The following is a 10,118-nucleotide window of genomic DNA, read 5'->3' as shown; positions in this document are numbered from 1 at the left end:
GTTTCACAAGTTCAGGGCACGGGGATCCCATCAATTTTCCTTAGAGCACAGCCTTGAAGTGCTATGAGGTTGTCAGCTTTTTACAAAATGAAGTGCGGAGTTTTTCTTGAATTGTTATTTGGTTGCTCCTGGAAGTGATAGGGTTAACAGGGAAACTTCAAAAATCAATGAGAAAAAAGAATACAAAGAACACATCAGGCTGTTTTATAAGCGCTCGAAATAACTACACTGTTTGTGACTCCCAGCTGAAAATTTCCTGGAATTTTGGATCAAAATGTTAATTATAATTTTAATATCATAGGTGACGAATTACTCCTTAATTTTGGTGCGAAATTTCAACGTTAATTTGTAATTTCACATGTGAAATTACAAAATTGCCATGGGAAACCTTCCGTACGTCTCAGTGTCAAGATGGCGACGAAGTTTTAAAATGCCGTGAATGAAGATGTCAGGGCACAAAAAGACGCTTTAGAAAACCTGAACACACAAGAGAACATCAAGAAGGATTCTAACAAGTATTTTGCCGAAATAGTCTGAAAAATTCTGAACTTTATAGGCCAAATTTAATATATAAGGTTTAAACATTCGAGAGAGTGGAGTTCTCGATCGATACGATCCAGGATAAACATGTCAAAAATCCAAGATTGCTAACGTAATTCGTCACCCATGATATTAATAGGTAATCAAAGGGTACACTCGTGAAATTAGGGAATAATTTCTCTTGCGTTTTGTCCAAATCCTAATAATTTCCTGAGCCTTTTCACTCGTCACCATTTGATTACACATACTAATTATCTCTTCCACAAGTATTGTTAACTACATTGTCAATTAGGCGTGTTCTTTTAATTTTCATTTAGGCTTCTTGCAGAAATGTCCACTGGCGTTGTGCTATCAGGGACTGCGTTGTGGAAAAGAGGCAAGTTACTCAGAGTTGCAGATTCCGCAGGAACCTTTCAGATTAACTATGAAATTTTCCACGTATATACTTGCATTCCCCGTAGGATTATTTGTTTTTTGCTTCTGGACTGTAGGTTAATTTGACAGAGAACTCGATATTTATAGTCCGAGGATTTAGACTGCCAGCTACGCAGGCTTCTAACGTTGGATGTTATTGATATTAGGTATGAGTCCTGATGAGGTGGTAAATGCGGCAGTGAGGATGCTTCTCTTCAACGTGAACAGTGGATCATGTGTTGACGACATGTTACAGGATCAGGTGTGAAATAATCGCACTCATATAGATATTAGGGGCAGTGTCCTAGCCTATCCACTGACGTATTATTTTATTAATTTTTTTCCGACGAATTTGGCGAGTGCAGAGCGCGAGAACGAGCTCTAATCCCTTGCGCTAGGGGCCAGTAAAGCCCGGCCCCTGCCGGTTGTAATTTTTTTTTTCGTACGCACGATCGACACTCTCTAAAGAGAAAATGAAGGGTCTATTACCAGGCTAGCAGTGTCCCAAATCTACTCATAAGATACCCACGTCAAGGTTTGCTTTCCAAAACTCTAAGTTGGGCTGGAAACCTCTTTCCAATTTGCTAAGACCCTTACTTACATTTGAAAGCCTTTTACTGTGAAAAAATTAACATTGTAATCTCGACCAGGCGAGGTTTTTAATACTTACAACGAAGGTATCACCACGCCATATTTTTCTTGAAACCTACTTGTAATAATTCAAAGAGTGGATAGACGGCAAATTGTTGTTGCTAGAAATATCATTACGGTTCCCCTTTGTTCGTTAAGTGCTATTTGTACTTCAGCGACCTTTTTAGAGGCTGTTGCGCAACTGTACAAGCGGTGTATTAGGAGATCAAAATTTAGTACAAGTTTTAGTCTGAATACGAGTGACATTTCAGACCAACGTTTTAGTGAGTAATTAGGGGTTTAATACGGGAGGTTTTTTTTTATCTTCAGGCCATTCTATTCATGTCGCTGGCAAGTGGAAAGTCATCTTTGAGAGTATCCCACCTCAACAACCGATCAAAAGCTGTGATTAAAGCAATCGAAACCTTCACTGAGGTAATAGAATATACTCTGGAACGTGATACAAGAGAACTCTGTCTCCCTGGGAGTCCTGTGGCCAAGCTTACGCGAACGCAGTATTAATCACCATCTACTGGAAATCTTAGTTTCGTTGGCTGCAGAATGTCAAGTCCTGGCTAGACTATCAAACCGTTTTTTTTTTTCTCATTGCAAAAATAGTTGCATTACATAAAACACAGAAAAAAAGCAGAGAAAAAGATAAGAATGACAATAATAACTGAGGCCACTACAGTCGAACCTCCAAGCCCACCTCTCTACAACGACCACTTTTTTTGGCAGACAGTCCCTACATTGACTCTTGTTTAAACCTCTCTACAACGGCCACCTTCTTCAGTCCCATTTTTCTGTTCTTTAAGACCCGTTTTGTATTCAAGTGCTCTGCCGACCTGGCAAGGAGATATTAGACGACAGTTTTTGATCGTTACCGGGAATTAAGCGATATTCTTGTTTGGCGACAAGTCATGAAAGTTTGCAAGAGGGCATAATCATTTATTAGCAAATCTTGGTAATGTTTAATCTTTAACCATCCCACTTCCCATTAAAACATATCACTTCCGTGTCCACTACACCATCAAGGTCCAACTGCCGACACTGGTTATTTCTAACGTACTTTGAATGGTACCCGTATTAAAACAGTGCTTAGACCTAATCACTGAACTTTGAATAAATAGTTATCTACAATAATTAGATAAATGCTTACTCCTTACCTTGGTAATCAAACTTGAAAGAATAAATTCTGGTCTCAAAGTCTCAGATTATAGTTCTGTAGCTTTCGACTGTATCGCACAGTCTTCATCAGCAATAAACATCCAGGAGGCCATCCATATCAGACGCCAGGGTCCAACCCTAAACAGCTATGAGGGTTATGAACTTCCCGCGATTTTTAATCATTTGTTGGCACGTGATTAATTCATGTGACAACACAGTTTTTATTGCTGATGAAGACTGTGCAATACAATCGAACTGAGACTCTGAGACTGGAATTTTTTTCCAAGTTATCTACTATGATTATTGCCTTGTGTAATAACCATTAGGTGTCCAGTCTCGTCCAGTCCAACACGAGTTTACCTTCCTATATGCTAAATTTCCCATATTGCTGCATTCTTATTTTCACAGGTCAAAGTTAATGTTTCACCGGCGGAAGTAGGGAAGGGAACAAAGACGAGACGAAACATTTTGATTGAATGTGAAGGCCAAGGGCTTGTTAACAAGGACGTCCTTCCGCCCGAAGACAGCCTCGAAAGAGTAGATACAACGGTGTGAAGTATCCTTGAAAAGAGACCGCCAGTAGATGGGGTGTCATTCTCGGTCTAAACCAGAAGGAGCCCCTTGTATAAAGCGTTTTCACTCAGTTGGCCAGCATCTATGCAAATTCGTGGGAACAAAAGAAATTGCTTACATACGAAAGGAGTTCAACTACCACAGGATTTGTTTGGAACACCAACATCGCCGCCGCTTTATTGTTTTGGAACACCAATATGGCCGCCGTGACGTCACGTGAAAACGCTCCATTGAGCTATCGGTCGTGCCACTGAAGGGGCATTGGTTGACCCTTCAGTCATTCCGCAACAACAATGCTATGCTGAGATACCTTTATGGGAGGTCCGGGTGTATGTCACTCAATTTACAAATTGGTCGACTCGGGTTCTGAAATCTTTGCGACATGCGAAGAACTGAAAAACAGGTTGTTCACATCTCATTACTTAAAACATTATTGTTATTCATGGAATGTCGTTCGCGTTTGCGAGATTGTCCGAGAAATATCGATGTCCGAGTGTTCATTTGGTATTTCAAGTCACTGAGGGGCTTGCAGTTCCAGTTCTTGTTGTGATTTGAAGCATTTACTGAGGCCCTTGAATCTTTTTGCAAGATTTCTCACCGGGCCATGTTAAAAGAACATGTGCCGGGTTTTATGGTGTTTAATTCGCTGCTCCTTAAGGGGACGTATTTTTGTTTGATTTTTTGGATAAGTAAAGAGAGTAGAACGGAAAACTGGGATGAACTGCAAAAATAATAACAATAATAATAATAATACTTAGATTTTAAAGATAAATTTTAATAATACATATATGTTAGCTAAATCGCTGTGTATTGTGGAGAGCTAAAAACATGTGGTGCCATTATTTCCCATTGAACCAATTTATATTTCCAACCAAAGCCGCAATCATGTAGTCGCTGGCTCGATTGAGTTTTCCGGCACGAAGCCAGCTTCATATGTTTCCTCCGAGTTCCACTCGTGCTTAGACTAGCTAAAATAACTACTACGGTATTGATTTCTCGGTAGTTAATAGAATATGTCTGCTGTTGAAGCTTTGAGAGTCCTTGCATGTCATATCTTTCTACTTCGGCGATGTCCTTTCGCTGACGACTAACTAGTGGTACCTTTTTCCATACTGTTGTTCGAGGTCGAGGGAAGTGAAAGAAGTAATTGAATATGTCCACTGTTGATGCTTTGAGAGTACTTGCATGTCATATCTTTCTTCACCGATGTCTTTTCACTTAAGACTAATGAGTTGTGCTTTTTACCATGTCTGTTAGAGGTCGAGGAAGTCCCTGTATCGGATGTGACTTGCCAAAAGTATACGACTTTGTCAGTTGAATTAAACTTTAATATAGTCCGTGCTATTAAATTGCCAAATAAAACGCCGACACAAGGAAGTCGCTTAACTAATTAGTGTCCATTTCGACTGGTAATAAATTTTGTTTTCTTCAAGTAACGAGGTTGAAAACAAAAGATGCTGAGAGGTCATTAAAGATAAAATAAAGGATCTCTTTAATCTTTGAAGTGTTGTCCTCATCAATTTGATTGGTGACCTCTAGATTGGCAAGGTAGTGATATTAAATGAAGAAATGTGATGATGGTCATATGTGGAGGGTGTTAAATTCTCCGACGTTAAATGCTTAAGACGCAAACGATATCCGCTAAATCTTAAAGGACTGCATGATTTCAAGACCTTTGCTCACACGATCAAGGGAAGCCTATACTGAGTTACGTAAGTATTCATATTTTTTAATCCTATATGTCTAAACTAAGAATTTTTACTTTTCTGGTTTCCGTGCAGTCATAATTTTATCTCAGCTGTTAGGAAAATTTTTCACACCAGTTGATATTCTTCCTAGTTTCAATTTCTGTCCGTGACAGTACCTTGTCGAAGCTCGCCTTTTTCTCGCGGAAGCACCTCGATGGAATATAACTACGCTTCGAACAATCGCCTTCCGATCTAGATAAATACGCAACTTTAGGAGTCCTTGCGTGTTTTATCTATCGATTCCGTGATTCAAGTCCCTTTGTCTGTAGAAATCGGTTGACAGAGACTCTGATCTATTAATACCATGCGCAGGTTGTGAAGAAGCCAATGTTTGTTTAAGTAAGTCAAACATCCATTCATGCGACTTGCAGTGGTTAAAATATTAATTTGTTTTCCCGAGAAGATGACTATCTAGTAATTGTACAGGCTTTTGTTTGTGGTAACCATGAACACCTTTAATATTTTCAGGTGCTCCTTATTTAGTGAAAGTTAGAAAGATTGAATAGCACTCCGCGAACAGGACCTTTTAGCTCTATTTTTGTGACCCTTTTGTGTAATTGAGACAATTAACGAGCGACATTAAAATGGGGAAGTAGAGAGATAAGTGGAAAACCGGAAACACCTGTTTGCACTTTGGAATCATCTTTGGTCTCAAATAAAGCCGCTTCCTCGACATCATCCTGAACGTCTCGATCGCCCAAGTCTCGGGCGATAGAGACGATCATATCAACATGTATATGAGAACACCTCTGATAAGGTGGTTCTATCCGAGTGACTCAAGGATGGGCCCAGTGGATACAACCGTAAATGACCGTTGTGTGGGCACAGGTTTCCACGTAGTCGTGCGGATCGTCTAATATCGAGACGACCCGGACGGGGCTAAACCTTTTGTAAAATCTAAATCGATTATGTTTTGAACTTTTTATCCTTCAGTTTCGACAAACAGAACTTTCGTTCGGAGGAACAATTTTTTGTCAGTACATGTTAAAAGATGCTACAAAGAAGTTTGGTTTTCTGCCTGGTAATTGTAGTTTTCCAAGGGCTGATGTTGGTTAAAGGTGAGCAATATTCGATCAGTAACCGTTTATACAGTAGGCCCCAGTTTTTCAAAAGGTCGCTAGTGCTATCCACCGGATAAATTTCTTCCCAGCGGATAACGCAATTGTTTCCCGTAATACTTATCCGCTGGATAGTGATTTGTCCGGTGGGTAGTGCTATCTAACGTTTGAACAACCTGGACTGGATAATCAATATAGCATAATATGTTATTGTGCTCCATTTCGCTCTGTCATACGCCATTTTGAAAAGTAAGCGTTATAACATAGTGGATTAATGCAAAGCACGGAAGTGAGGGTGAAAAAACTAGTAATACTTTTTATAAGGCTAAATCTGTGTCTAGGCAGGAGGAAGAGAATCATGCGTTCTGATTGGCCACCCGGACGGGCAAGAGGGTTCATCTTTCTCGCACGTGATTTCTCGCTTTCGTTCGTCCTTTTTTTGTTTTATTCCAACCTAAACTTCGTCTTGCTCCACGCAAACGAGGAAGGAAAGAACTTCCCGTTTTCCAGCTCTCTTGACCTCACGCTTGGTCAATAACGCATTTAAATTTGCCCTAGAAGGACAGTGTTTTAGATGTACACTTTGACACCGTCAGCTTGGCTCTCAAGTTTTGGGTTCAATGTTACATTGCAAAGGCTGGTTAAATACAATCCTTCTTCCCCGTTGCCTAGTCCCTAGGCGTCGTTATTCCGCGCGGCCAAAGCGTTTCGGGTCACGTCAAATCACGTCACCGAAGTGAATTGACCGAGAGGGACTGGGAAAACGCCGTACATGGATTAGGCAATCTCCTCGGCACGTTGCTGAATTGTTTTATTTTTGTATTTGCTCGTTGCTTCTAGACATTCGGCTGAAAAATAGGCAGGATTACTAAACGCAAGCCTCTCTAAGAGGGGTCATTCACAGTACTTCGTTCCTCATCTGAAAGTAGCGGGCGCTATAGCCGCGAATTTCAAGTTTAGGGAGATAGTTTTCCTTTTCGGGCAAGGTACCACAAAAAAGTGGTCTTCTGCGGCAAGTTTCTAACTAAGTTATTTAGAAACGCTATTTCATGAGGATACCATTTTGGAGTGCTTAATCTCTTCATCGTTTCCTTTACATGTGTAGCCCGTCGTTGTTCCGAAATGCTGAAAGATAAGCCTTGTGTGGGTAGGTAAAATATCTTTTATTCATTTATTAATTTCCATTTCTATTTGAAAAAAAAAAACCAAGGCACAGGACTCTGCTTGCAGGTTAGAACAAATAAAATAGCTATTGATGTCACAGTAAGGACGTTGCCGGTGGTAGCCGTGTGATAAAGTACAATCTCTTTCAAGGGAAGTATTTTATTTCAGTATTCTAAATTGCTTTGATGTTGTTATCAAACGAAAACGACGTTCGAGAAGAAGTATCCCTTCGTAGACCATTAGTCCTGTTCCCCTTTGGTAGGAGCGTATTTCCTAACATTGGCGAATAATGCTACAGAAACCGTGTTGGGTGACCTGTGCTAGCCGTGCATCGAATACTAAGAGTTCTAATATTAATACTTTCTGGCATTCTAGGGCTACTTATCTTTCTCATGTATTCCTTTACGAAAGCAACATACGTTTTCTGTGTCTAACTATCCAAACTGATGGTTTGTTTATGTATCTCAGTCCAAGGAAGACTCCCGTTGAAACTGCGGTGTGATCGTAAAACTGGAGAGTACTTTCAAATAAAGAACCTTTCTGCAGAGTACCTTCCAGGGATCTGGTCCAAGTTACCTGAAGCCCAGCCCCTTGCTTACGAAGAGTGTCGACTCAACCGTGGCCTTGACATCAATCTTGAGTACTCCTGTTCGGTGACTGCAAGAAGTCTGTGTCCTTATGCTGATCAAATGAGAAACGTTAAGATTGAATATTTCTGCTGGGAAGTTGGTAGGTAAAACCCCTCGGTTATTGTAGGCCTGGGTCATAGACCACGCGAAGTCCCTTATTTCTTGCAAAGATTGTATAGTATCAAATATTAAAAACACTAAAGCCCCATTTACACGGCAGAAAATTTTTGGTGCGGCTCGGATGAAAGTGGTACGCGTACCCAACCACGCGAAGTCCCTTTTTTTTTTCGCAAAGATTGTGTAGTATCAAATATTAAAAACACTAAAACTGCTCTCTAAAACTTCATATTTTCCCTCTTCCTCATATCTCCTCATGTCTCCTCTTTAACTTGACGCAGAATGCTCACGAAGGAAAAAAAAAATACCGTAGCCTTACCATACTGTTTGTTTTACAGATCCTGAACTCCTGAAAGGCTTCGCCGTTTCTAATCCCAATGGATGGGTAAAGTGAAGCGAGAAATGTATACGTATATTTATAGTCTTTCCAGTTGCGAAATACGTTTATGGCTCATAAATTTCTATCGACTGGTTTTCTAAAGCATAACCTGTAAGTGGACTCTCTAACAAAGTGCAATAAAGTTGAAAATTTAACGTCCTGAGTTGAAGCCTACAGCAAAACTTTGGTGGACTCGGTCCCCCGCGCATGGGCGGAGAGGTTATCAGCTACTTTTATGCTTTTTTGGACGACTGTTGCCTTAAACTGTTGCCTATATCCTTCCCCAGACCCTCACGTTGAATATTGCTCGTAGGTCTTTGGGGCTAGGAATTGCGAATTTTGGCCTGCGTTTCGTTTTCTCGTGCTGAGTAACAGGACCGACTAAGGCTTTCCTGTGGTGCTGTTTATTATGCATTATACGTATACAAAAAGGAAAAGAAAGTAGAAATAGAAAAATATTTTAAAAAAATGGGATGTTATTTAGCGAGACATGCATTACACAAGGATTTCTTGTGGTGTATTTGTGCTCTGTGGTCTGAGGCTATGTTCTTGTTAGATGAAGACTTCAATATAAGACAAATAAAGCTAAATAAAAACTAAACATGCAACGCTTACGATTCTTGATTTAAATTGATAAATAAATCGTATCCGGAGCTCTTCCAGACAATACCATTGTTTATATTTCGAGTTCGTCAATGAATAATTGATATTGAACAACTAAGTTCCAGATGGTTTGGCGGTAACGTTACAATAGAATGGCCAAATAATTGACTGTGAAGTTCAACAGACAGAGCCAAGACTGTGTTAGCAACACCAAGATGATTGTGTCCTGACGGTAACAAACTTTGACATTCAAATTCCTTGAACTGTATGGCTTGAAGGAGGAACTCCACCAAAAGAAAATTCAAGCGGCGTTAATATGATTGCATCTTACATCTTGGTGAGTTCCGTACTTTAAAATTCATTGTTATCTTCCGAAAGTTAAAGAAAACAACTTGAGCTTATACTTAAGTTATGAATAGAAACGAAGTTTGAGCGTTGATATTTCATGCCAGTTATCCGTACTTATCTGGCCCGTCTTCCTTGATTTTTAGGGATTATTAGTAGGAAGGTTTTACTCCAAAAAAATTCTTTTCTTTTTTTCTTTCTTTCTTTTTCGATATTTTGTATATCGTTTCTTAACGAAGGTTTAATGACGTTTCTAGAAAAAAAAAGAAAATCTGTATTAATCGATCACGGTTGGGCGTGTTTATGGTATTTTACATTTAAGCCAGTCCGTGATATTTTCGAAACAGTTTTAATGATACGGGAAAATCCTAAGTAAGAACACAAATTTGTTCACCGCTACAAGATACAATGAATTTTAGAAACATACCGGTAATTCCATATTACTAATAAATATTATGAACAATTCCTGTACCAGGCTGTTTTTAGAACCGTTGAAAAGTTTTCTATTTTCTCAGCCGCAAAAGGTAATTTATCTTCATATACTGATAATTTGTTTAACTATTGAAAATGAAACCATCCAACACATGGGAAATTATAGGCTGCATCATAAATACAAACTACAAGCACTGTTTGAAGTATATCGAATACCCCATTGTATCATCGAATATACCAATGCATCAAAGTCCGACTTCATTGTGAATGATAGGTGCTCAGCAATTTTTGCTTTTTTCGGAGGTAAACTATAGTTTGT

General features: G+C 39.5%; 2 protein-coding genes across 2 annotated transcripts in view; both read left to right on the top strand.

The window, feature by feature from the left end:
- LOC140921130 (RNA 3'-terminal phosphate cyclase-like) overlaps nt 1-3,903 on the top strand; it is a 29,902-nt gene extending 25,999 nt beyond the window's left edge. Inside the window, exons 8-11 of the mRNA XM_073371093.1 lie at nt 858-916; nt 1,122-1,216; nt 1,915-2,019; nt 3,160-3,903. Of these exons, the coding sequence (XP_073227194.1) occupies nt 858-916; nt 1,122-1,216; nt 1,915-2,019; nt 3,160-3,306 (406 nt within the window). The 3' untranslated portion in view covers nt 3,307-3,903. The remainder of the gene's footprint in view (nt 1-857; nt 917-1,121; nt 1,217-1,914; nt 2,020-3,159) is intronic.
- Nucleotides 3,904-4,902: 999 nt separating this feature from the next.
- On the top strand, nt 4,903-8,574 carry LOC140921133 (uncharacterized). Its single transcript, XM_073371097.1, has 5 exons — nt 4,903-5,036; nt 6,006-6,130; nt 7,236-7,277; nt 7,763-8,023; nt 8,379-8,574. The coding sequence occupies exons 2-5, from the start codon at nt 6,064-6,066 to the stop codon at nt 8,432-8,434; spliced, it is 426 nt and encodes a 141-aa protein (XP_073227198.1). The 5' UTR covers nt 4,903-5,036; nt 6,006-6,063; the 3' UTR covers nt 8,435-8,574.
- Nucleotides 8,575-10,118: the final 1,544 nt, after the last annotated feature.

Source organism: Porites lutea, chromosome 12, assembly GCF_958299795.1.
Source record: "Porites lutea chromosome 12, jaPorLute2.1, whole genome shotgun sequence".
Lineage (NCBI taxonomy): Eukaryota > Metazoa > Cnidaria > Anthozoa > Scleractinia > Poritidae > Porites > Porites lutea.
This window is presented reverse-complemented; position numbering and strand designations above follow the sequence as displayed.

Coding starts and splice junctions, on each gene's coding strand:
- LOC140921133 (XM_073371097.1), top strand. CDS start 6,064: ATGCTACAAAGAAGTTTGGTTTTCTGCCTGGTAATTGTAGTTTTCCAA. Junction 6,131..7,235: donor AGGGCTGATGTTGGTTAAAG/GTGAGCAATATT, acceptor TTACATGTGTAG/CCCGTCGTTGTTCCGAAATG. Junction 8,024..8,378: donor ATATTTCTGCTGGGAAGTTG/GTAGGTAAAACC, acceptor TTTGTTTTACAG/ATCCTGAACTCCTGAAAGGC.